We start from the raw sequence: 27633 nt of genomic DNA, 5'->3' as shown, positions 1-27633 counted from the left end.
TTTGTTTTGTTGTTTTTTACGTATTGCTTTTCTTAAACTTACCTCCGTTTGTTCTGTCTTCAGTTACTCTCCCGGATCATTTACCCCATTCCCGCCTGGTCGTCGGAGGATTCCGCTACCCCACTGGATCCACCTATTTACTCCCATCAACTCACCACCGCTGCCCGCTACGCCACCTGGATATATATACCCATTCACATTCACTTGTAAATAAATACTCACCTTCTTCCTACTCTCCTTGTCCTGGTCTGCTTCTGGGTTCGATTTTGAAAGAACGTGACAGTTGTACATAGTATGACAAAAAGTGATGGGGAAAAAAATGTATACAGTTACATATCACGATATTAGTAGATACACACTGATTGTACAAAACATTAAGAACACATTCCTAATTTTGAGTTGCACCCGGGGCATGGACACCACAAGATGTCGAAAGTGTTCCACAGGAATGCTGGCCCATGTTGACTCCAGTTGCGTCAAGTTGGCTGGATGTCCTTTGGGTGATGGACCATTCTTGATACACACAGGAAACTGTTTAGTGTGAAAAACCTAGCAGCGTTGCAGTTCTTGATACACCTACTACCATCACCCATTCAAATGCATTTAAATATTTGATCTTGCCCATTCACACTCTGAATGGCACACACACACAGTCCATGCCTCAAGGCTTCATTTTATTTTTTACCTGTCTCCTCTCCTTCATTTACTCTGAAGTTGATTTAACAAGTGACAAGGGATCATAGCTTTCACCTGGATTTATCTGGTCAATCTATGTCATAATGTTTTGTCCACTCAGTGTATATATTGTTTTACAGTTGAGGTCAGAAGTTTATATACACCTTAGCCAAATACATTTACACTTTTTCACAATTCATGAAATGTAATCCTAGTAAAAATTCCCTGTCTTAGGTCAGTTAGGATCACCACTTTATTTTAAGAATGTGAAATGTCAGAATAATAGTAGAGTGATTCATTTCAGCTTTTATTTCTTTCATCACATTGGGACAGAAGTTTACATACACTCAATTAGTATTTGGTAGCATTGCCTTTAAATTGTTTAACTTGGGTCAAATGTTCCAGGTAGCCTTCCACAAGCTTCCCACAATACGTTCGGTGAATTTTGGCCCATTCCTCCTGACAGAGCTGGTGTAACTGAGTCAGGTTTGTAGGCCTCCTTCCTCGCACACACTTTTTCACAAATTTTCTATAGGATTGAGGTCAGGGCTTTGTGATGGCCACTCCAGTACCTTGACTTTGTTGTCCTTAAGCCAATTTTCCACAACTTTGGAAGTATGCTTGGGGTCATTGTCTACTTGGAAGACCCATTTGCAACCAAGATTTAACTTCCTGACTGATGTCTTGAGATGTTGCTTCAATATATCCATATCATTTTCCGTCCTCATGATGCCATCTATTTTGTGAAGTGCGCCAGTCCCTCCTGCAGCAAAGCACCCCCATAGCATGATGCTGCCACCCCCGTGCTTCACGGTTGCAATGGTGTTCTTCGGCTTGCAAGCCTCCCCCTTTTTCCTCCAAACATAACGATGGTCATTATGGCCAAACAGTTCTATTCTATTCTTAATCCCAAAGGTACGATCTTTGTCCCCATGTGCAGTGGCAAACCGTAGTCTGGCTTTTTTTATGTCAATATAGGACTCGTTTTACTGTGGATTTAGATACAAGGTCCTTTGCTGTTGTTCTGGGATTGATTTGCACTTTTCGCACCAAAGTACGTTCATCTCTAGGAGACAGAATGCGTCACCTTCCTGAGCAGTATGGTGGCTGTGTGGTTCCATGGTGTTTATACTTGCGTACTGTTGTTTACACAGATGAACGTGGTACCTTCAGGCGTTTGGAAATGGAGGATGGACTTGTGGAGGTCTACAATTTTTTTCTGAGGTCTTGGCTGATTTCTTTTGATTTTCCCATGATGTCAAGAAAAAAGGCACTGGGTTTGAAGGTAGGCCTTGAAATACATCCACAAGTACACCTCCAATTGACTCAAATTATGTCAATTAGCCTATCAGAAGCTTCTAAAGCCATGACATAATTTTCTGGAATTTTCCAAGCTGTTTCAAGGCACAGTCAACTTTGTGTATGTAAACTTCTGACCCACTGGAGTTGTGATACAGTGAATTATAAGTGAAATAATCTGTCTGTAAACAACTGTTGGGAAAATTACTTGTGTCATGCACAAAGTCAATGTCCTAACCGACTTGCCAAAACTATAGTTTGTTCACAATACATTTGTGGAGTGGTTGAAAAATACGTTTTAATGACTCCAACCCCAAGTGTATGTATACTTCCGACTTCAAATGTATATACACACTATATATAACACTATATATACAAAAGTATGTGGATTTGGCTATTTCAGCCACACCCATTGCTTACAGGTGTATAAAATACTCAATCACTTTTTTTAGCTACTGTTTACAGGCCTCCTTGGCCATATACAGCATTCCTCATTGAGTTATCTGAATTCCTATCGGACCTTGTAGTCATAGCAGATAATATTCTAATTTTTGGTGACTTTAATATTCACATGGAAAAGTCCACAGACCCACTCCAAAAGGCTTTCGGAGCCATCATCGACTCAGTGGGTTTTGTCCAACATGTCTCTGGACCTACTCACTGTCACAGTCATACTCTGGACCTAGTTTTGTCCCGTGGAATAAATGTTGTGGATCTTAATGTTTTTCCTCATAATCCAGGACTATCGGACCACCATTTTATTACGTTTGCAATTGCAACAATAATCTGCACAGATCCCAACCAAGGACCATCAAAAGTCATGCTATAAATTCTCAGACAACACAAATATTCCTTGATGCCCTTGCAGACTCCCTCTGCCTACCCAAGGACGTCAGAGGACAAAAATCAGTTAACCACCTAACTGAGGAACTTAATTTAACCTTGCGCAATACCCTAGATGCAGTTGCACCCCTAAAAACTAAAAACATTTCTCATAAGAAACTAGCTCCCTGGTACACAGAAAATACCCGAGCTCTGAAGCAAGCTTCCAGTAAATTGGACCTAGAAATGGTGCCACACCAAACTGGAAGTCTTCCGACTAGCTTGGAAAGACAGTACCGTGTAGTATCGAAGAGCCCTTACTTTTGCTCGATCGTCCTATTTTTCCAACTTAATTGAAGAAAATAAGAACAATCCAAAATTTATTTTTGATACTGTCGCAAAGCTAACTAAAAAGCAACATTCTCCAAGTGAGGATGGCTTTCACTTCAGCAGTAATAAATTCATGAACTTCTTTGAGGAAAAGATCATGATTATTAGAAAGCTAATTACGGACTCCTCTTTAAATCTAGGTATTCCTTCAAAGCTCAGTTGTCCTGAGTCTGCACAACTCTGCCAGGACCTAGGATCAAGAGAGACACTCAAGTGTTTTAGTACTATATCTCTTGACACAATGATGAAAATAATCATGGCCTCTAAACCTTCAAGCTGCATACTGGACCCTATTCCAACTAAACTACTGAAAGAGCTGCCATGCTGTTGCTCCAGTTTCAACTGTTCTGCCTGCAGCCATGGAATCCTGACCTGTTCACCGGATGTGCTACCTGTCCCAGACCTATTATTTCACCATGCTGGTCATTTATGAACATTAGAACATCTTGGCCATGTTCTGTTATAATCTCCAAGCGGCACAGCCAGAAGAGGACTGGCCACCCCTCATAGCCTGGTTCCTCTCTAGGTTTCTTCCTAGGTTTTGGCCTTTCTAGGGAGTTTTTCCTAGACAACGTGCTTCAACACCTGCATTGCTTGCTGTTTGGGGTTTTAGGCTGGGTTTCTGTACAGCACTTTGAGATATCAGCTGATGTACGAAGGGCTATATAAATAAATTTGATTTGATTTGAAAATTGGCAGTAGAATGGCCTTACTGAAGAGCTCATTGACTTTCAACGTGGTATCAAAATAGGATGCCATCTTTCCAACAAGTCGGTTTGGCAAGTTTCTGCCCTGCTAAAGCTGCCCCAGTCAACTGTAAGTGCTGTTATTGTGAAGTGGACATGTCTAAGAGCAACAACAGCTCAGCCATGAAATGGTAGGCCACACAAGCTAACAGACCGGGACCGCTGAGTGCTGAAGTGCGTAATGTGTAAAAACTACCTCTGGAAGCAAAATAACTGTTAGTCGGGAGCTTCATGAAATTGGTTTCCATGGCCGAACAGCCACACACAAGCCTAAGATCACCATGCGCAATGCTAAGTGTTGGCTGGAGTGATATAAAGCTCGTCTCCATTGGACATACTTTTGGTCATGTAGTGTATATGTGCTTCTGTAGGTAGCGTTATCTAGCGCTAGCCAGTTGTACCTACCCTTTTGGTCATGTAGTGTATATATGCTACTGTAGGTAGCGTTATCTAGCGCTAGCCAGTTGTACCTCCACCTTTTGGTCATGTAGTGTATATATGCTACTGTAGGTAGCGTTATCTAGCGCTAGCCAGTTGTACCTCCCCTTTTGGTCATGTAGTGTATATATGCTACTGTAGGTAGCGTTATCTAGCGCTAGCCAGTTGTACCTCTGCCAAAACTTCGGCATAGCTTCATCCTATAGCTTGTTCTCCATATTCTTTGTAAATAGTGAGCCTATTTATTTCCCTGACAGATCAAAACTTGTTTTCTCATGCTTTCTCATCTCTCTGAATTGCAGTAGCGAATCACAATACATATAGAATCGTGAGAATCCCAAAACATAACGTATTGGCACTTAAGTATCATGACAATATCGTGAGGTCCCTGGCAATTCCCAGCCCTTATGACAAAAGTGCACAGAGGGAGAGTTTGTATACATATTGGCTTTAACAATGGATCTGTCACCCAGGTGTAAAAGAAAGCTGTTTTTCCAAGAGGATAAAAAGTTCTTAGATTTGCCTTTGCCAAAGTCTTCCCAGTTGAGTATACCACAACATCTGCTAGAGGTATTAAATGGCTCTGCTGCCTCATCAAAAGGTTTAGCAACGACCTCTTCAAAAAACAGATGGTAATCATGTTTTTATCATTTGCTGAAACTTGTGATACACTAAATATAATTTGTCTTTAGTTAGGCACTACACAATTCAAACCTTAACAACTGTTTATCAAACATATTTTTTCAGGTCAGATTTTATTATGCCAGGAAGAAACATAATTCAATAATCTCACATTTAGACTGATATCCATATGGCACATATTTTAATGGTGTCACACCCTGACCATAGAGAGCCATTGTTTCTCTCTAGTGTAGTAGGTTAGGGCGTGACTAGGGGGTGATCTAGTATATTTATGTCTATGTCGTGTTCTAGTTTATTTTTCTATGTCGGTGTTTTGTATGAATCCCAATTAGAAGCAGCTGGTAATCGTTGTCTCTAATTGGGGATCATATTTAAGTAGTTATTTTTCCCACCTGTGTTTGTAGGTTCTTGTTTATGTGTAGATGCCTGTGAGCACGCCATTGTCGTTCCGGTTTGTTCATGCTTTATTGTTTTTGTGCGTTTCAGTTAATAAACATGTGGAAACCATATCACGCTGCACCTTGGTCCGATAATTCTTACGACGAACGTGACACATGGTTGGGTGGATCGGTTTCACATTTACACCACTTTTAATTAGTTGAGAGATTAGATTCAATTCTGATCTAAAACTGAGGGGAAACGGCCAAGATCTGCACATTGACTGGCTCTGTGTTGCAGAACTGTACATCTCTCTATTGAACGGGCTGCCATTCCTCAGAATTAATTCATAATTTTAGGTCCAATATCTATTTTCTTTTGTCAAATTATTCATTTCAAGAGATTTGGGCAGACTTGCCCTGTCTCAGGACACTAAAAACCAATCGCTACATATCTCTGAACGTATGCTCCCCAGTGGCGGCCAGCTCAGAGCCTGCCCAGTACATGGAGTGATGACAGGCCCACTATATCTTTGACAGGAACCGGGCCTGCTGGCCTCTCTCAAGTGAGTTCCCGGAGCATGTTCATGCAACACTGCTGTTTGTCCAGTGAGCACTGAGAGCTAGTGTGCAGACATAGTAATCCCAGTAAGAACAATTGCAGGAACCTCGAAATGGCGTATGCGAACGTGAATAGATTACGTTGAAAACAACGGTCGGCCATCTTGGACGCAGTCTCTAGTTCTTTTATACCCAGGGTGAAAGTAAGGCGGTACAGTCGGGTATGGCGTCCTGGCAAAATAAATTGTGGGGGTATGCCGTACCGGTAAAACATGAGCCTATCGCAATAATTAAAACAATGTCAAGAAAACTGTAGGCAATTAGATCACTTTTTATCATTATTGCAAGTCAGAGGCATGTAAAATGTGCAAAACAGGTGGTATAGTCTACGCTCCAAAATGCGATGTGGTTTCACAAGAACACTGACATTTTGCCAAGGCAGAGATGAGTGGCCAAAGTGCTGACGGCAGTGGATGCATAAATTCTGGCTTAATGACTATCGCCAAATGTCATTACACTTGTTGGTGTTTTGTGTAACAGAAGTCTCTTTCCATTCACCACTGTTTGGAGGCTGGTAATATGTTGTGAGTGGATGAACATGCGCAGGTAGCCTTGTAAAGGAGCCCTTAGATGTGATTGTTTGACAATCAGATGAAAACATCATTACTGGTTTTGTTTATGCCACAATAAAAGGTAGTACATTTTAAAAGTTAAATGACAAATTACGACTAGGCCCAAGGAGATCATATTGAATTAATAGGGATTCTACACTGTATATAATTCTATGATTAGGCTGATAAAAAAAATGGTCCATGCGTGCACATTTAGGAGCTCCCATACCGCAAATAAATGAATTCTACTTCCACCCCTATTAATATAGCTCAATATTATAAATACCTAACAGCCATAGTGAGGATAGAGACTCATTGGGAAAATGTACAGTGTCGGATGCTGGAGCAGGCTACATGCCAGCTCCAGCATTCCATAGTGGATGTGAACCTGCACTCATGTGACTTTTTTTCTGAATGGATGCTTGCTGGGGTGGGCTATTCATGAGTTAATGTAAGGATACAGTGTCTCGTAAAAACAAATTGCATTGCCTAAGTCAATTTTTATATCTTTTTTTTACATTTGCTTCAATTCAATTTGTTGTAGTATTTGACTTCTGTGTCAAAATTATTCTCAAAGTAGGAGAAAGAAAGCTTTTGACAAGTTATAAAATATTTTTGGTCTCATATTATAAATATAGCATCAGTTTTATAACAGTGTAGTAACATGGAACCCACAAAACTGTAAACATTCTAACTGTAAAAACTGGCATTTAAATAACGTTGCTGAAGAGCGATATTGAGCTTGTTATTCTGTTTTATAAGCCTTTTTAATTTGCCTTTCAGTCTGCCCATTTCAAATTGGTCTTTAATTAAACTCTAGCTAATTACACACCTCTTGAATCTTTCAAAGGAAAGTATGTAGGGAGGGCCTGGGCCTGTATGTGTTGTTGCTGAAAGCTACTACAAGTGTGCCTCCCAAATAATTACAATTTAGCAATTAGACACTGGAGTGATAGATGTGCAGAAGATGAATGTGCAAGTAGAGATACTGGGGTGCAAAGGAGCAAAAAATAAATAACAATATGGGGATGAGGTAGTTGGATGGGCTATTTCCAGATGGGCTGTGTACGGGTGCAATGATCGGTAAGCTGCTCTGATAGCTGATGCTTAAAGTTAGTGAGGGAGATATAAGACTCCAGCTTCAGTGATTTTTGCAATTCGTTCCTGTCATTGGCAGCAGAGAACTGGAAGGAAAGGCGGCCAAATGAGGAGTTGGCTTTGGTGATGACCCGTGAAATATACCTGCTAGAGTGCATGCTACGGGTGGGTGCTGCTATGGTGACCATTGAGCTGAGATAAGGCGGTGCATTACCTAGCAAAGACTTATAGTTGACCTGGAGACAGTGGGTTTGGCGACGAATATGAAGCGAGGGCCAGCCAACGGTAGGTAGGATGGTCAGTTTTACGAGGGTATGTTTGGCAGAATTGGTGAAGTACGCTTTGTTGTGAAATAGGAAGCTGATTCTAGATTTAATTTTGGTTTGGAGATGCTTAATGTGAGTCTGGAAGGAGAGTTTACATTCTAACCAGACACCTAGGTATTTGTAGTTGTCCATATATTCTAAGTCAGAACCGTCCAGAGTAGTGATGCTAGACGGGCGTGTGGGTTCAGGCAGCGATCAGTTGAAGAGCATGCATTTAGTTTTACTTGCATTTAAGAGCAGGTGGAGGCCACGGAAGGAGTGTTTGAAGCTCATCTGGAGATTTGTTAACATAGTGTCCAAAGAAGGGCCAGAATATAAACAGGGGAAGGTGGCTGAGGACCAACCACAGATGGTGGATGACTGCTTTAAGCATTAAAGCATCCCAATGGGCACAGACGTCAGTTCAACATATAGTTTTGATTTACATTTGTCAACTAATGTCTATTCAACGTAGACATACAGAGGCCCATTATCAGCAACCATCACTCCTGTGTTCCAATGGCTGGACTTTTAGGCAGAGTTGCAAAGAAAAAGCCATATCTCAGACTGGCCAGTAAAAAGAAAAGATTTACAAGGGCAAAATAACACAGACACTGGACAGAGGAACTCTGCCTAGAAGGCCAGCATCCCGGAGTCGCCTCTTCACTGTTGACGTTGAGACTGGTGTTTTGCGGGTACTATTTAATGAAGCTGCCAGTTGAGGACTTGAGGACTTGTTTCTCAAACTAGACACTCTAATGTACTTGTCCTCTTGCTCAGTTGTGCACTGGGGCCTCCCACTCCTCTTTCTATTCTGGTTAGTGCCAGTTTGTGCTGTTCTGTGAAGGGAGTAGTACACAGTGCTGTACTAGATCTAAAGTTTCTTGGCAATTTCTGGCATAGAATAGCCTTCATTTCTCAGAACAAGAATAGACTGACGAGTTTCAGAAGAAAGTTATTTGTTTTTGGCCATTTTGAGACTGTAATCAAACCAACAAATGCTGATGCTCCAGATACTCAACTAGTCTAAAGAAGGCTAGTTTTATTGCTTCTTTAATTAGAACAACAGTTTTCAGCTGTGCTAACATAATTGCAAAAGGGTTTTCTAATGATCAATTAGCCTTTAAAAATTATAAACATGAATTAGCTAACACTAAGTGCCATTGGAACACAGGAGTGATGGTTGTGAAATTGGGCCTCTGTAAACCTATGTAGATATTCCTTATTCCAGCTACAATAGTAATTTACAACATTAACAATATCTGCACTGTATGTCTGATCAATTTGATGTTATTTTAATGGACAACAAATGTTATTTTCTTTCAAAAACAAGGACATTTTTATGTGACCCCAAACTTTTGAACAGTATTGTATATATTCTTATTCCATTCCTTTACTTAGATTTGTGTGTATTAGGGAATTGTTAGATTACATGTTAGATATTGCTGCACTGTCGGACCTAGAAGCACAAGCATTTCGCCACACTGCTGACCATGTGTATGTGACCAATAACATTTGATTTGATTTGATTTGATGCTTTGCCTGTTTGATGGTTCGTCTGAGGGCATAGCGGGATTTCTTAATGCAAGAATGATGTACTGTATGTGACTGATGTTAAACTGAGAAAGTGAAAGGATGGATCCAGTGCTGCCAAGAGTAGTAATCTCCATCATGCGGGAAGTTGTACTGTATGAAGTACTGCTCGACTTTTGACACTCGTTAGGCCAAATAGCCCCCAAAATCCTTCAAATACATTGGGCTGCAAGGGTTTATGGTTTGGAACCAGCTCCATCTTCCATTATTAATCTTAAGGTGTACATTATACTGAAGCCTATCTGCACTACCGCCCTAAATAAGTGGATAACCCCTGGAAGGATTGGGAATAAAACCTGAAAAATCTATGTTTTGATAGCTGGAACCATTAAGAGCTTTGACAGGCTGGTACAGTCCAGTTGCTTGTCAAGACGATAGGGAAATCTGCACTGTAGGCCTACCATAGGAGTGGAGAATAGCTGCCCAGACAAATGGTAGCTAAGCTAACAACTCCCCAGGCTCTGGAGCAGAGTGGGAGGCTGCAGACAATGACGGATCCATCCATGCGAATCTAGCCTCACTGAGCAGCTCCAGCTTCATAGGCTAGCTGTTACCCCCAGTCTAGAGCTGGTCTCCTGGGACAGAGCTGTCTACTATATCCCCCATCACACCACGTCAAACATGTGGAACATTAGGGATCAAAAAGAGTTTCAGAGAGAGGTGGAGAGGATCCTTGTTCCTGTATAAACCAATGAGATATACAGTGTAGCTAGTCTCACACAAAGACTATTAGCGCCAATGTGTATCTATAGCAATGCCTAAATGAATGCACCATCCATACAGTTGTTATAATCATTAAATATTCTCCAAGAATTTCGTCCCCTTCCAAATTAGGGGGAAGGTAGTCTTGCTTGTAAGACTCATGGCGCTCCACAGCGGCTGTGGGGAGAGACTAGGGGAAGATAAAGTAGGTCTACATTTGACATTGTTCCCTTATAAAATCATGGTACAACTGGGGAGAAGGAAACTAAATTATACTACGCTACGCCTTTGATATTGCTGGTATCATCAGGCATCAATGTGTCCCTGGAATAAGACATAAACCTGCAGTGAACTGGGAAGTCACTTTAAAGTCAGATGTAATTAGTCCAAATTAAGTGAGGGATCCACACAGCAGTCAGCAGGTAGCATATGAATACAGCATGGAGGTGACAAAGACCTGAGTTCCTGTCTGATTAATACTGTGGTTGACAGCAGGCATCAGGCTTAACTGGCACATCAAAAGAAACTGCAACACTTGTAAGTAACTTGTGATATTCATCATGCTTCCTTCCACCACTGAGTTTACCCCATACCCCCCTACCTTACCTATCACAGTGTTTCCATTTTTTCGACTGAATCAAGTAATTATTTGTTGTTCGCTGTGTTCATGTTTTTTGGGGTGTAAAATATCTGACTTGATCATTTATCTGCAGATTCTTAAAAGAAAAAGAAAAGCGTGAAAGAAGAAGAAAGACTATCTTACCTCTCTACCTGATGTTCTTTTTGTGTGTGAGGCTTAGTCGGCCCTGGCTGCCTGCGCCTAGCGATCCCAACAATCCCTTTATCTGCCTTTCATTACGGTCTCACTCGCCCTCTTAGCAGAGCGGGTGTCTGGGAGAGACAGTCACTTTCTCCCAGCCTGTGATGTTCCTGCAGATTACAGAGGCGCTTTGAAGCCGCTGCACTCCTCGATGCCGGGGCCTCCGACAGACCCATGCCATCTGCCAGATTGACGCCGAAGCAGCAGAATGGGGCAGAGACGCCCTCTGTTGATCTAGGCCTCTTTTGTCTTTCATGTGTCACATTCGGATGTTGCACCAAAGCCACACCTATGCAATCTGAATCTGCAGCGGGGCCCGCCTGCCCGAGAGACCAGCACACAAACGCATATAGACCAGATGCACGGACGGGATGGGGAGTAATGGGCCTCTGTAATTACTCTTACCTGTGGGCATCTGTCTAGAAATGAGACAATTACTGCGGTCTTCCCCACATGGTATTCTCCCTCCCTCTCTGCCAAGGCCTTGGAAATCACATTCATGTGGGCTATTTATCCCTTACCGGCAGATTGAATATTATAACACCGTAAGAGCATTAGAGGACAGCATGCAGGCTCATTTTCTAACAGTCCCGGTGTATGTATGCTACAGAAAGGTATAGATGTTACTACCCTTAGGGCAGTTAGTATAGCAGATGGAAAGATACTGTTAAAGTTGCTGCCCTGGGGCAGTTAATTGTTCACTCTGATAAAATAGGCCTTACAGGTTGTTTTGTTACAATTTGGGATGAGTCCATACCGCCTCTCATTATTGGGTGTCAAATTGGGAGTCACAACCTTTGGTTGGAATGTCAGGTTACCATCCAAGTTGGAAGTTCTTTCCCCATAAAATGTGGAACATCAATGAGTGCACAGACAGTGTTACCCCCTCATACAGTACAAATTAGTGTGTCTGGATGGTAAACTCTCATTGGGTTTGCAGACTTCGAGACCATTTCCTAATGGCTGCTACACAGTTTATATGAACTTTTCATACAGCTTAGGATCTGAAAGAGGACCATCACCAGGCTTTGAACACTGGTCCCCTGTATTCTCCCCACCGCAGGACCACTGTCTTCAGAGGCTTATGGAGAAAAAAGGCCAAGAGTGACATAAATCACTGGTTGCCCCCCCCCCTTCTTGAACGCACACACACACACCTCCTCCCCCTCCTTCTCTTTGTCATACAACACGCAGACACTGTCAACCCCCAACAAGACTCCCCCACAGTCACACATCAGAGTACTCTCCACTCAAACAAAAAATAACTTCCACATCCATTGAAATGGAGCTTTCAAAAACAGAATAATACATTAAAGCACCTTAAAGCACAAGACGTTAAACTATAAAAACATGAAGTAAAGCCCAATAAAATATACATTACAGTAATTGGATCAGAGAAGACTAGGTCTGACGATGGGAAGCGGGAGATGCTAATGACAGCACATAAAATGACCTCATGCAGCACTTCAAACGTGGCTCTGCATTGATTCTCCTCTATCTGTAGCAGCACATGGTACCCTGGCTATTGAAACTAGTTTTACAATATGTTTGAGCGAATAATCACGAAATCAATACAGTACAGACTACAGTAGATGATGATTTCATCACCATAGTGATGTACAGTGCTTTGCTCCAAGTTGGAACTTCCAACACAGAGCCAGGTCATATCCAGTGGCTCATGACTGTATTAGAGATATTGGGACCTCTGCCATGGTGAACGTTGGGAGTAATACAGTCTCATAACAGTCTAATAGAAAAACAAAGCTACACACAGACACCGTGAAGGCCGTAGATAGGAGGAGAGTTAAACGTCATTCTGTGATTGAGTGATTGAGTCTCAAAGCAGCCATCACAATGACAGATTGGCAGCAATCAGGACAGACAGGCAGGAGAGAAAGAATGATTGGCCTCGAATCTTTGATGTTTATATCTCTTTTATCTGATTGCTGGTTATACATCTTCAAACCCTGTTCGTTGTTGACAGGCATGAGGACCCTAAACCATCATCTCTGTCACATCTGAATAAGATTCAGCTTGCTTCCCTTTGAGTTTAAAGAAGAAAACGTTAATCTGCTTCGCAGTGTTCATCTCTGTCAGGGAACAACTGATGTGCCATTCATTCTGTGTACACAACCAATAACATTTTCTTTGATTTGATTACATGGTTTCAAGTCATTTAGAAATAATTATTATGTGCTGGAGATCCTGGATGATAGTGCATTGCAAAAGCTTATAGAGAATAACATAATATGACCATTTTCAATGGACAATAGCAGAAAACTGGGTTGTCCAAGGTCATAAAAAAGCACTACCAATGTCTGTACAAAAATGTTACAACACGGTTCTCTGGTATTCTAAAACTGTAGAAACTGGATTGTTCCACTGGTTTAAATTTCAAATTATGATAGTATTTTGGCCCTACAATGGCATATAAACACTGTGCATATCTTGAGTGCTGATTGGTTGGTCAAACCCAAACCATGTGCAAGACAGATAAACCATTTGAAACCCTTTTTTGTGTCCCCTTGTTTGTGTTTTTGTTGTGAATGTATGGAGACCAAACATGTTCATTCCATACAGGCCACAGAGTGGGAAGCGGTTTCCCATGGTTCCGTTAGGATGCTGCATGCTTTCATGTGGAAAAGAATCTCTGGGTCCCCTCAGCCCCTCTGTTGTGACAGGGGATAATGAATTTCACAACATCTGCCATTTGTTAGCCCTGTTCGGTGTAACCAATCTCCTTTTAATCCTGAGACGTTCATGGACTTCCAAAGCGTGTAAAGAGCCACAGATTAAATGAAACAGATGGATCCCATGGCCTCTCTGGGCTGGCAGTAGGAGTACAGAGTACCGACAGGCAAGCAGGCAGAGGATGGGGCTGGGAATAAGGGCTGGGGCTGGCAGTAGGAGTACAGAGTACCGACAGGCAAGCAGGCAGAGGATGGGGCTGGGAATAAGGGCTGGGGCTGGGAGTAGGGGTACAGAGTACAGACAGGCAAACAGGCAGAGGAGGGGGCTGGGAGTAGGGGTACAGAGTACCGACAGGCAAGCAGGCAGAGGATGGGGCTGGGAATAAGAGCTGGGGCTGGGGAGTAGGAGTACAGAGTACAGACAGGCAAACAGGCAGAGGATGGGGCTGGGAATAAGGGCTCGGGCTGGGGAGTAGGAGTACAGGCTAGGACACACTCTATACAGCTTTCTATTGAGTTACAGTACATCCCTTCAAATGCACTGAAAGTATAGGACCTCTGTCATATGTTTATAGGTATTCAGTGTAGTGGTAGTGATTTTCAGCCGTAATGTTAGCTGATTCAAGCTCTTGCTTCAAGAAAAGTGAAGATTTGACATGTCAGTGTTGAATGGTTTGAGCCTTATCTCAGTTTCAAGGGACACAGAGTACTGGACAGTGATTCTCTCTCCCCAAGGCTTGTGAGGGATAGAGAGTGACAACACAGGCAGATAATAGTCAACACTATTGATAAAGATGCTGCGACACTGCTCCTCTTTTAGGCTTCTGTATCAGAACTCACCAGACAGTGACAGTATTAAGCCTGAGCTGAACCAGAGTGATGGGTTTTTAAATCAACTGACATGATTTACCTCACTGCTTAAAATGATTATCCTTAAGGGCAAAAGAAAAATGGTATTTGCTTGCGTGGGCCAGGCAATGATAACGCTAAACTGTACAGCTGTACAGATAGAATACAACTAAAATCCTCAATGATCAACTTGAAATGTAAAAATATGATCACTTCACAAAAATGTAGAGGAGTTGATATTCAGATCAATTATAATTCGTTGAGGATTATTTTGCCTAGCCATTGATGAAAAATTATACATTCATCAGAGCCTCAGAATCTCCTTTACATCTGAAAGGAAGGTATGGTCGGAATGGCCGATTCTCAATTTCTCGATTTTCCACCAATTCTGAATATGAGCAACTGGATTCTCGGCCCCCATCCTCTAAAACCTGGAATGTGCTTCAAAGAATGCACACTATCTTCCCTCCATGAATAAAACATCTGTCATTCATCGGCCTGTAAAATATGTGGCGATTTAACAGAGCATAACAGCTCTGAAGGGGATAGAGGAGGCAGAGCAGAAGCCTGTGCAGTGTCCTAATAATAAGCCATGTACAAGAGTTAGCTTAGGCTATCTTTCCCTTTGGACAGTTCACAGTTTACTGGTCTTGGGTCCAGGCCAGGGCAAGTAAAACTCCTATTTGTGATCCATAATGACAATAGGAGTTATTACATGATAGAGAAACAATCCAGTGTTTCAAAGCAGGTTCATGTTAGAGTATTATCATCTATCTGTTGTAGAGTGTGGGCATCCACACTAAGACAGTCCGACAGAGGACTAAAAGCAGACTGGACTGGTGGAAATGTAAACTAAACTATGCAGTGAATGGCCTTGGTGGGCTGCCTCAGGGAAATCTAAACATACAGTAAAAATGTGTCCTGGATCGTTTGGCCTTTCGTGCTGGTCAAAGTGAAAAGTCACAGAGAAGGGGAATGGAAAGTGGGACAGGCAACCGCCATGAGGAAGTTAGTGGGTCAAAGTTACTGTCTCTGGACCTAATTTATTTCTATACATTTTCTCAGAGTAAATTAACTTATTCACTCCCTATCGTGTCTCCAAAGTGAGGCTCCATAAACAAATAGGTGAGAAACAGTGGTCTAGCTGTCTATCCTAGTTGGCTCCAGAGAGGGCACGGAGGGGAAGCCTGTTACTCACACATCAGAGGCTGCATTCACCCTCCGTTCCTCTCTGTTTGGGTACCCTCTCGGCACTGTCTGTTTTAACCAGTCTACCTGACTATTCGGGCCAGGGGCATCTGATAACCTTGGGGTGCTGTCTGTTTTAACCAGTCTGCCTGACTATTCGGGCCAGGGGCATCTGATAACCTTGGGGTGCTTCACCTTCTAAAGCAAGTTCCCATTTATTACTATACACAATTACTCAGTAGGAGGATGTGATGACGTCAGAGGGAGATAGGACAATCACATCATTATGTACTATAGGCCTACACTGCTTCTGAATCTGCTGTCCAGTTTTTTTAAATCTAGGAAAACCTTGAGACTAATACTGTGTTAATCACGCCCCCTACAGGTGACCAAAGTTGATACATTCTTATGTCATTTAAAAAATATATATTTAACCTTTATTTAACTAGGCAAGTCAGTTCACAACAAATTCTTATTCACAATAACGGCCTACCGGCCGACCCGGACGACGCTGGGCCAATTTGGAAGATCCAATCACGGTCGGATGTGATACAGCCTGGGACCATTTCTGACACAATAAAAACAGTTTAAAAAAAAATATTAACTACAGTAAAAACATACAACATGGACACTGGACATGTTATGTAGGTCTGGCTTAAGTACAAATAAACATTGCACATGGTTATAAAAATAATGTGATTCAAACTCCAGCCGACATGCGGCGCTGCACCAAACAAAGCACTCTGCAATCGATTGCTATCCCTTCCAGGAGAGAAAACAAAGAACTTGGCTGTCAGCTAGCGTAAAGATTCAAAACATATAAATAATGGGCAAGAAGCATAAAAAGCACAAGTCTGAAAAATATGAAGGTAAGACACATTTAGATATCCAATGCGCTGGTATTGGTTGAATTCCTTGGGCCACTAAAAGGCTTGCGCTTCATAGCTGTTTTCGCGCGAGCTTTGGTTAGCTAACGCATAATCACCCATTTGAATTCACTGCAAGTTAGCTAGCTAACTTATCCAGCTAGCTTAGCCATCTGTACCGAGCTCATTAACAGATGTTAAAATTAATAGATAGCTAATTCGATTATTGCTGATCGCCTTATGTATCCTATATGCATTGAACCAAAGATTGAACTTTGAAATGGCTAGCAAGTTATTTACATAGTTTACTCATTTACATATTTTAGCCGGTGGAGAGGTAACGTTAGCCAACTCGCCATGTTGGTGATCTGTTTGCAACATAGTTGGCTAACTAGTTGGCTGTTATGTTGGCTAACTAGTTGGCTACCTCACAGTTGAGCTAGCCGGCTAGCGAACTGTCAGTAGCAACTTGCGTTGGTTACAATCAAATATTTTGGAATATACACTGCTCAAAAAAAACAAGGGAACACTAAAATAACACATCCTAGATCTGAATGAATGAAATATTCTTATTAAATACGTTTTTCTTGACATAGTTGAATGTGCTGGCAACAAAATCATACAAATTATCAATGGAAATCCAATTTATCAACCCATGGAGGTCTGGATTTGGAGTCACACTCAAAATTAAAAGTGGAAAACCACACAACAGGCTGATCCAACTTTGATGTAATGTCCTTAAAACAAGTCAAAATGAGGCTCAGTAGTGTGTGTGGCCTCCACGTGCCTGTGACCTCCCTACAACTCCTGTGCATGCTCCTGATGAGGTGGCGGATGGTCTCCTGAGGGATCTCCTCCCAGACCTGGACTAAAGCTTCCACCAACTCCTGGACAGTCTGTGGTGCAATGTGGCGTTGGTGGATGGAGCGAGACATGATGTCCCAGATGTGCTCAATTGGATTCAGATCTGGGGAACGGGCGGTCCATAGCATCAATGCCTTCATCTTGCAGGAACTGCTGACACACTCCAGCAACATGAGGTCTAGCATTGTCTTGCATTAGGAGGAACCCAGGGCCAACCGCACCATCATATGGTCTCACAAGGGGTCTGAGGATCTCATCTCGGTACCTAATGGCAGTCAGGCTACCTCTGGCGAGCACATGGAGGGCTGCGCGGCCCCCCAAAGAAATGCCACCCCACACCATGACTGACCCACCGCCAAACCGGTCATGCTGGAGGATGTTGCAGGCAGCAGAACGTTCTCCACGGCGTCTCCAGACTGTCACGTCTGTCACGTGCTCAGTGTGAACCTGCTTTCATCTGTGATGAGCACAGGGCGCCAGTGGTGAATTGGCCAATCTTGGTGTTCTCTGGCAAATGCCAAACGTCCTGCACTGTGTTGGGCTGTAAGCACAACCCTCACCTGTGGACGTCGGGCCCTCATACCACCCTCATGGAGTCTGTTTCTGACAGTTTGAGCAGACACATGCACATTTGTGGCCTGCTGGAGGTCATTTTGCAGGGCTCTGGCAGTGCTCCTCCTGCTCCTCCTTGCACAAAGGCGGAGGTAGCGGTCCTGCTGCTGGGTTGTTGCCCTCCTACGGCTTCCTCCACGTCTCCTGATGTACTGGCCTGTCTACTGGTAGCGCCTCCATGCTCTGGACACTACGCTGACAGACACAGCAAACCTTCTTGCCACAGCTCGCATTGATGTGCCATCCTGGATGAGCTGCACTACCTGAGCCACTTGTGTGGGTTGTAGACTCCGTTTCATGCTACCACTAGAGTGAAAGCACCCCCAACATTCAAAAGTGACCAAAACATCAGCCAGGAAGTTTAGGAACTGAGAAGTGGTCTGTGGTCACCACCTGCAGAACCACTCCTTTATTGGGGGTGTCTTTCTAATTGCCTATAATTTCCACCTGTTGTCTATTCCATTTGCACAACGGCATGTGAAATTTATTGTCAATCAGTGTTGCTTCCTAAGTGGACAGTTTGATTTCACAGAAGTGTGATTGACTTGGAGTTACATTGTGTTTAAGTGTTCCCTTTATTTTTTTGAGCAGTGTACTTAAAGCTAACCCAATGTGTCCCATCTACAGAGTACGGGGAGAGACCACTTAAATTGGTTCTGAAGGTTGCTGGAAATGAGGTGACGACTGGAAGCTCGAGCTTTGAAAACACATTTGACGAACATCCAGATTTAGAGAAACACAAGGACAAGAAAAAGAAGAAGAAAAAGGATAAGGAAAGGAACGATACCATGTCACCAGTTGATAAAAAGAAAAAGGTGAGTTTGGGAATCCATATTTTCATTACAGCCCCTGTTTACCTTTGTACTGTTTTTTTGAGGGAAATATCTAGGGGAGACCATGGCATGGGTGGTGCTAGCTGAATAAGCTCCACCTACAGTGCCTTGGAAAAGTATTCATCCCCCTTGGTGTTTTTCCTATTTTGTTGCATTACAACCTGTAATTTTAAATGGATTTATTTGGATTGCATGTAATGGACATACACAAAATAGTCCAAATTGGTGAAGTGAAATGAAAAAAAAAAAACTTACTCTAAAAAAGTGGTATGTGCATATGTATTCACCCCCTTTGCTATGAAGCCCCTGAATAAGATCTGGTGCAACCAATTACCTTCAGAAGTCACATAATTAGTTAATTGCACACAGGTGGACTAAGTGTCACATGATCTCTGTGTGTGTGTGTTCTGAAAGGCCCCAGAGTCTGCAACGCCACTAAGCAAGGGGCACCATAAAGACCAAGGAGCTCTCCAAACAGGTCAGGGACAAAGTTGTGGCGAAGGACAGATCAGGGTTGGGTAAAAAAATCTGAAATATTGAACATCCCACAGAGTACCATTAAATCCATTATTAAGAAATTGAAAGGAATGTCACCACAACAAACCTGCCAAGAGAGGGCCGCCCACCAAAACTCACGGTCCAGGCAAGGAGGGCATTAATCAGAGAGGCAACAAAGAGACCAAAGATCACCCTGAAGGAGCTGCAAAGCAAAGATGCAAAGATTGCAAAGACTGCAAAGATTGTAGTATCTGTCCATAGGACCACTTTAAGCTGTACACTCCAGAGCTGGGCTTTACGGAAGAGTGGCCAGAAAAAAAGCCATTGCTTAAAGAAAAAAATAAGCTAACACATTGGTGTTCACCAAAGGGGATGTGGGAGACTCTTCAAACATATGGAAGCAGGTACTGTGGTCAGATGAGACTAAAATGTAACTTTTTGGCCATCAAGGAAAACGCTATGTCTGGCACAAACCCAACACCTCATCACCCTGAGAACACCATCCCCCACAGTGAAGCATGGTGGTGGCATCATCATGCTATGTGGATGTTTTTCATCGTCAGGGTCTGGGAAACTAGTCAGAATTGAAGGAATGATGGATGGCGCTAAATACAGGGAAATTTGAGGGAAACCTGTTTCAGTCTTCCAGAGATTTGAGACTGGGACGGAGGTTCACCTTCCAGCAGGACAATGACCCTAACATACTGCTAAAGTAACACTCGAGTGGTTTAAGGGAAACCTTTAAATGTCTTGGAATGGCCTAGACAAAGCCCAGACCTCAATCCAATTGAGAATCTGTGGTATGACTTAGATTGCTGTACACCAGTGGAACCCATTCAACTTGAAGGAGCTGGAGCAGTTTTGCCTTGAAGAATGGGCAGAAATCCCAGTGGCCAGATGTGCCAAGCTAATAGAGACATACCCCAAAAGACTTGCAGCTGTAATTGCTGCTAAAGGTGGCTGTACAAAGTATTGACTTTGGAGGGGTGAATAGTTCTGTTTTTTTGTCTTGTTTGTTTCACAAAATATTTTGGATCTTCAAAGTGGTAGGCATGTTGTGAAAATCAAATGATACAAACCCCTAAAAATATTTTTATACCAGGTTGTAAGGCAACAAAATGTGTTCACCCCCTCGGCATTTTTACTTTCACAAGCCAATATGTTTGATGAACTCCACCAACTGAGTGGAGCAGAGACCATCTTTTAGAGGAATTCAGCTCTGACCACATGGATTTGCCCAAGAGCCCAATACTTAAACTTAAGAGGCTTTTGATTTTCGGAATTCAAATAGGAGTTTATTTGGCCCATAGATTGACGGACAGGTGATGTTTTAAAAATGAAGTGTCAACAAACATGCTTATGGTGCATTTAGATGACGAAGAAGAAGAAGGGACAGGACGCTGATACAGACTGGGATGATAGGGAGGCGAGCAGGACCCCTATCCGTTCAGATCTGGCATCCTCTTTGAGTAAAGTGGAAGGTAAGTTACTTGCCATTTTCTACAATGACTGCAACTTTTCCATCATAATCCTTTCTTTGCCTTTCATTTCTATATGAAGTCATTTGAACCATTATTTATCTCTTACTCTTCCTCTCGCTCCCTCACTCGCTCGTGTGCTTTTTCCCTCTCTCATTCTCAGAGAAAGAACTGACCCCACTGCAGGAAGCATTGAGTCAGCTCATCAGACAGCTCCAAAGGTGAAGCTTGTTAATAAGACATTGACAATGAATTGATTAGCAGTCTGTTTCCTCTGGTCTATAAAAAAATATCCCGGTGCTGTCTTTCGGATGGGCTTTTAACCGGGTGACCTGACTCTCTGTGGTCAAAGATCCCATGGCAATTATCATAGACTGCTGCACCCAGACTCTTAAGGCACTGCATATCAGTGCTAGAGGCGTCACTACAGACCCTGGTTTAATTCCAGGCTGTATCACAACTGGCCGTGATTAGGAGTCCCATAGGGCGGCTCACAATTGGCCCAGTGTCGTCCGGGTTTGGCCGTCATTGTAAATAAGAACTTGTTCTTAACCGGCTTGCCTAGTTAAATAAAACATTTTTAAAAACCTGGTGTCCTAGTTAAATTCCCAATCTGGTCCTCACACCTAATAAACCCTAGCTTCCAATTGGCTCATTCACCCCCCTCCCCCCCTCTTCTTTGTAACTATTCCCCAGGTTGTTGCTGTGAATGAGAATGTGTTCAGTCAACTTACTTGGTAAAATAAATGTTGCATTGAGGCCTAACAAAGCAATAACTGACTTTCTCCTGTAGGAAAGACCCAAGTGCGTTTTTCTCGTTCCCTGTGACTGACCTTATCGCTCCTGGCTACTCCACGATCATCAAGCGGCCCATGGACTTTGGCGCAATGAAGGATAAAGTCAAGAATGAGTATTACCAGTCACTAGAGGAGCTCAAGGTACACCTGTCAGCTGCTCTACCTTCTTGACAAATAACTTTCAGAATAGCTTTCTTTTGTCGTCTCATTCTAAAGCAGTGGGTTGATTGACAATCAAGCCTGAGGTGTTGCTTTAAATAGAAACCCAACGTTAAACATATACAGAGTCCAGTGACTGACTGCCGTGTGTCTCCATTGATACAGGTGGACTTCAGAATCATGTGTGAGAATGCCATGATCTACAACAAGCCAGAGACCATTTACCACAAAGCTGCCAGGAAGCTGCTCCACTCTGGCATGAAGATCCTCCGCCCGGTAAGGAGAGTGCGCCTACAGAAGGAAATTTGACACATACATCACACATGCATATGGGATTTTGTCCTGGATTGGGCTTAATCTGTGTCTAGGAAACTGGCCCTATATTTGTGCCTGAGTGAAATAATCGCTAGTTGCCACATGAACAGCAGAGGGCGCCATATCCATACCCCTGAATGTTTAGATATGAATCTTCACCACAAAGTTTATTTTGTTTTATAATTGGTGCCCTGTAATCACAACACCCCTTGGTTGGAACAACAATGGATTGTGGCGTAAATTGCGGTGAAACAAAGTCAACTCTCTCGCTGTCCCACAGGAGAGGCTTGAGAGCCTGAGGCAGAGTATTGAGTTCATGGCTGACCTAGAGAACCCAGCCAACCGGTCAAGTAAGACTGGAGAGGTGGGGAACTCAAGCATGGACCAGTGTAAAGACGGCCCTAGCCCCACAGATCCTAGCGAGACAACCCAGTCTGCACCAAACACTCCCAGGTACCGTGATAACTTTACCCTGCACATGAACACTGACCAATATGCTTTTAGGTATTAATTGCTTAGTCAACATATGGATTTCGATCTCAGACACAATTTACATAAACTAATATTTAGACTACAGATAGGGGTTAAGGTGCTTGTTCATAGCTTAGACTGTGAGAAGCTGTTCCTGGCCATTTGCCAGACACAGATCCCAACCAGGAAGCAAGCAATCAGTATTACACACTAATGTTATTAAGTCATGGATAGTGTCCAAGTTCTGTGGACTTGTTCTCCCAAGTGTTTGGTGGATTAGTTCTTTCTACAGAATCTGGCTGGAGGGTGAGCGATAACGAAAGGAATGCCTCTGAGCGTGTCAGGTCTTGTGTTCAGTCAGCATTATGCAGCACGTTTCACACCAATCACTCTCTGAAACCTACGAGTTGTTGTCCTTGTAAACCCCACTGAGGTATAATGAGTAGAAAATGTCTTCTTACTTTTAGGTGTTTTTGTAAACTGCATTGTTGGTTAAGGGCTTGTAAGTAAGCATTTCACTGTAAGGTACACCTGTTGTATTTAGCATTTCACTGTAAGGTACACCTGTTGTATTTAGCATTTCACTGTAAGGTACACCTGTTGTATTCAGCATTTCACTGTGAGGTACACCTGTTGTATTTGGCGCATGCAACAAATATTTGATTTGAAATGCTTTCGCAAATAAGACTACAGCATGAGGACTTAAGATTTGATGTGAAGTTTGATTGAAAGTATACTGGCAGCATATTCATTGGGAACATGTACTGTAGCTATAGCATGAAATGTATTTATTAGATTTAGATGTTATGACTGTTTCAAAATGTATTGTAATCACTAATGGCTGCCAGCAAAATAAATTCATATTTTCTGCTGATCCTTTTTTTGGTATTGAACAATGAAACCCTATGAATCAGTTAAGTTGAAAGTCTCCTACTCCTCTATAATATGTTCTCCAATACTTCCAGGAAAGACAACGACTCCAAAGACGAAGTGTCCAAGGTCGTCAGTCAAGCAGAGAAGGAGCTTGAGGAGATCCGTAAGCTCATTGACGATTCAGGAGGCAAATTGTCCAATAGAGGGCTGGAGAGTGAGGTGAGAGCTACGGGCTATGGAATTGGCTTAAACTGTTTAGGCCAACCAAGCTCTCTTACCCCATCTGCTATATAGGAAATGTATGGTCTAATTTAGTGAATGTATTCATTATGTTCACTAATGTAATAATACAAATATTGTTTTATTTGGTCATGTAGCTGGACTTTGAGAGGAGAAAGTCTGATGGTTCCACCACACTGGCAATCCTGAACCCAGTCGACCTTGTGGCTGGAGGTAGGTCCAGTCAGTCACGCCCGCAATTAGCTCGTTGCTCTATATCCATTTCTATTTGTGCAACATGGGGAAACAGGAATCCATGATTGATTCCAACTGTTAACTATATCAAGTGTAATAAAATCAGATTTTAATTGTAAATGAGCCTCTATTTCTCCATCTGCTCTTATCTCTACAGATGTGGGCTACTGCCCTGTGAAGCTGGGCATGATGTCCAACCGGCTGCAGAGTGGCATCAACACCCTGCAGGGCTTTAAGGAGGACAAGAGGAACATGGTCACACCAGGTAAGCTGAAGGGGCCTTAGTGACAAGGTTTAATAATCAAAAGGCATTTCTTATATCGTCTCCCAAGAGGGGCTGAATAACCTCTTCATCTGAACCCAGAGCTTGTATAGAAGCGCATGTATAAAGCCAATGTTCAACCAACATACCAGTCTTAATGTATCCATTCATGGGCAACATTGTTTTTCCCTAAGGTTATGTAGCCTTGTTAGATTGTGATTCTATAAAAATCTGTTTTTCATAGTCCTATAAATGTATCTCTGTGAGAGGCTGAGCTCTCAGCCTGTGATCCTGTATCTCCATCAGTGTTTACGAGCTGTAATGTAACCCAACTCTCACAGTATCGTACATGAACTATGGTCCGTACACCTCCTACGCGCCCGCCTACGACTCGAGCTTCGCCAACATCGGGAAAGAGGACTCTGACCTGATCTACTCCTTCTATGGAGAGGAAGCCAGCCTCCAGGGATCTGAGAGGTATGCATGTTGCTCCTCATCCTCCCCCTACATTACGGTGTAATATTATGGTCCGGATCTGACATTTACAATAACAAGAGCCTACTTTACAGTAAATAATTCCAAATAAACAAAGCTTTAAGCATTCCAGCATGCTCATAACAGTCCAGATGCCCCTGTATTTCATTGGGTTTGTATATGAGTAGGCATTTTATGGTTCTGTTGGCGTGGATGAGATTCACTGTGGTGGAGGCTAAAACCACATGGTAAACCTGATACGACCCTACTGCTGCTTCTGAGAGGAGACCAAATGTGACTACCATACACACACACACTGATGTAATGTGTTTGTCTTTGTGTCTGCAGCCTCTCGGAGTTCCTGTCCAAATCGGAGGAGCACATGTACAAACTGGCAGACAACCTCCTGGACGCGTTGACTAACGGGGAGCACTCCAAAACCCTGAGAGAGGTAGAACCATTAAGCATGTATCTGCATGGGAATTATGGCTACAGTTATTTTAACATTTCTTTGGACAATACTAAACTTGATGTGTTCTTGCCTGTCAGACCTGTCCAGATGAGCAAGGGCCAACAGAAACCGCTGAGACTGGAGACAAGGACATGGAGGTAAGTCTCAGATATACTAGGACACTAAACCTCAGCAGATAAAGGAGACGCCACACCCTAGGTCTCAACTACACCCTCCTGAAGTGAACCCCAGCTATCCTGCTCCACCCCCACACGACCCAACTCCTTGACATATAGCTTGCTGCCATGATCCAACACATGGAAAGAACATTTCCCCTTCAAAACACTGCCTCTCTCCACCAGCCCCTGACACCAGGTCTGTTCACACACTGTCAGGGATGTGGAAATGTCTGTTTTATTTCTGCGCCTCCTTCGTTGGGCGGCTGAATGGCTCCTCAGTCACAGCAGTGTAGAGGCTGGAGGAAAGAAAATCAGGTGTCTCAAGCACACTGCAACTCTCTGTACCTGGCTGTTTGCTGTGCTTGGCCAGTGTCCAGTTTATCCTCATTCCCTGGTTGGGTGTTGCTGCTGCTCTTTATTTTATTGGAAAGAGCTTGGCAGAGGTATCGACTGGAGCTACCAGAAAAGAGCTGGCCTGGCTGATGGGCCTCCTTTCAGGAATGCAATTTTAAAGATTCACTGACTGCAGCACTGGGTGACTTGGAATCCAAACAAAAATGCGTTTTACTAACCTTTCTTTCATCCTTCTGTTTTTCCCTCAGGTGGTTGATCCGGAGGCCAGCAAGCAGACTGAAAGCAGACTAGCCTCCCTGGGCTCTGTGGTCGGCCTGGACCTCCAGACTCCACCGGACCTCCTCTCTGAGGGTAAAGATCAGCTCTAACTGAGCAAACCGACAGCATGCCAGTTCTCAAACTACTGAGAGCCCAAGCGTTACATTTTAAATCCCCTAGGCTTAAACCTTTCCTCAAGGTAATTGAGGCGTTTCTGACTCCTGCAGCCTCCCTGGGCTGTTGTAGGCCCTATGCAGTCCCAGTTGAATGTAGTCTATGAAGATAAGAGGGCGGATTCAAGAAATGGAATCCATTGTAGATGATCCTGCACAGGTCAATGCAAGCTTCCTTAGGATATTTAAGTGTATGTATATGTCTCTGTGCATCAGAGGCCCAACACTTCCAGCAGAAGTTGGATGAGACTACAAAGCTCCTCCACGAGCTGCAGGAAGCGCAGAGGGAACGCTTGAGTGTCAAGCAGCCCCCCAACATTATCTGCCTGCTAGCCCCAACCACCAAGGAGCTGCAACTGGGTAACGCTTCCTTTTCTTTTTAAAGGAGAATGGAATTCCACTCTGTATTTTATTGGGGGCGGGGGGGGGGGCTCTGATTCAAAGGGTTGAGGAAGACACATTTCGGTTGAAGTCATTGTTGTGCAGCTGACTAGGTATCACCTTTCCCATGTAAAGAAATAGTGCAACCAGAAACGACTAAACATGAATTTCTGTCAAAGCTATTTCCTTTTGACTCTGTTAATTCCAGTGGAAGAAATTCCTGGGCCATCCATTTTTCAGCTACACCACTACGAGTGATCTTTATTTGGACTCCACCCTTTGGCTTGAAGTTGGACTCTAATATAATTTCCCATTTGTCTCCCTGTAGCTGAGAAGGTGACTGGTAACCTGGCCCAACTGACCAGTCAGGTGGCTCCAGGAGATGTGAGCAGTGTGTACGGGATCAGGAGGGCCATGGGCATTGCTCTGCCCTTAGAGGCAGATGAACCACTCATAGACCTCACCACAGGTAGGCTTAAACCACCCGGCATCTGTTTCCCTGGTTATTTAGTTCATGGGTAGTAAACATTCTAACCATATGCTGGTTGATTTTTAAGGTGTTCAGTGAAGTAGTAAGCCTACTTGCAAAACTGACTTACCTTCTTAATTGCCCCTGAGGTAGTAAAGTTGTATTGAATGGTGTTACGGTGTATAAAATGTTATGGCTACATATGAATTGAAATGTCAAAGCTATTCCCGTTATCTTGATTCCAGTTGATGCTGAGCCAATGGATACCTTGCCTGAAGTTCAGCAGATTCCAGTCATCGCAGTATAATGGAATTTCACAGCAACCATCCTCCTGATAACATCCAATCTCTGTTGTAGTGTTCAAAAAGGTTCTTTGTTTGCATTTCTTTTAAACCTTTTTATATATAAAGCCATTTGTCACCTTTTGTCTTCGTAAATCAAGTTGGGATTCAGCCTCTAAAAATATCAACTTGCGAAACAATTTATCGCAACTGTACAAAATGTAAACTCCCATTTAGTCCTCAGACCAGATGAAAGCAACACGGTAGACGTTGAGTAAGGCCACAGGACAAGTCAGTGTTCCATA

At 43.0% G+C, this 27633-nt stretch overlaps 1 protein-coding gene across 1 annotated transcript; it reads left to right on the top strand.

Moving 5' to 3' along the window:
- Positions 1-16534: 16534 nt before the first annotated feature.
- LOC110526597 (bromodomain-containing protein 7) lies at positions 16535-27473 on the top strand. The gene is made up of 17 exons (XM_021607698.2): positions 16535-16675; positions 18776-18963; positions 20852-20960; positions 21121-21178; positions 21751-21895; positions 22079-22189; positions 22509-22681; positions 23665-23791; positions 23950-24025; positions 24204-24311; positions 24650-24785; positions 25131-25233; positions 25332-25391; positions 26015-26117; positions 26414-26557; positions 26907-27047; positions 27293-27473. The coding sequence occupies exons 1-17, from the start codon at positions 16633-16635 to the stop codon at positions 27352-27354; spliced, it is 1887 nt and encodes a 628-aa protein (XP_021463373.1). The 5' UTR covers positions 16535-16632; the 3' UTR covers positions 27355-27473.
- Positions 27474-27633: the final 160 nt, after the last annotated feature.

Source organism: Oncorhynchus mykiss, chromosome 6 (genome assembly GCF_013265735.2).
Source record: "Oncorhynchus mykiss isolate Arlee chromosome 6, USDA_OmykA_1.1, whole genome shotgun sequence".
In the NCBI taxonomy this organism is placed as follows: domain Eukaryota; kingdom Metazoa; phylum Chordata; class Actinopteri; order Salmoniformes; family Salmonidae; genus Oncorhynchus; species Oncorhynchus mykiss.
This window is presented reverse-complemented; position numbering and strand designations above follow the sequence as displayed.

Coding starts and splice junctions, on each gene's coding strand:
- LOC110526597 (XM_021607698.2), top strand. CDS start 16,633: ATGGGCAAGAAGCATAAAAAGCACAAGTCTGAAAAATATGAAG. Junction 23,792..23,949: donor ATAGAGGGCTGGAGAGTGAG/GTGAGAGCTACG, acceptor TTGGTCATGTAG/CTGGACTTTGAGAGGAGAAA. Junction 27,048..27,292: donor ACTCATAGACCTCACCACAG/GTAGGCTTAAAC, acceptor TCTTGATTCCAG/TTGATGCTGAGCCAATGGAT.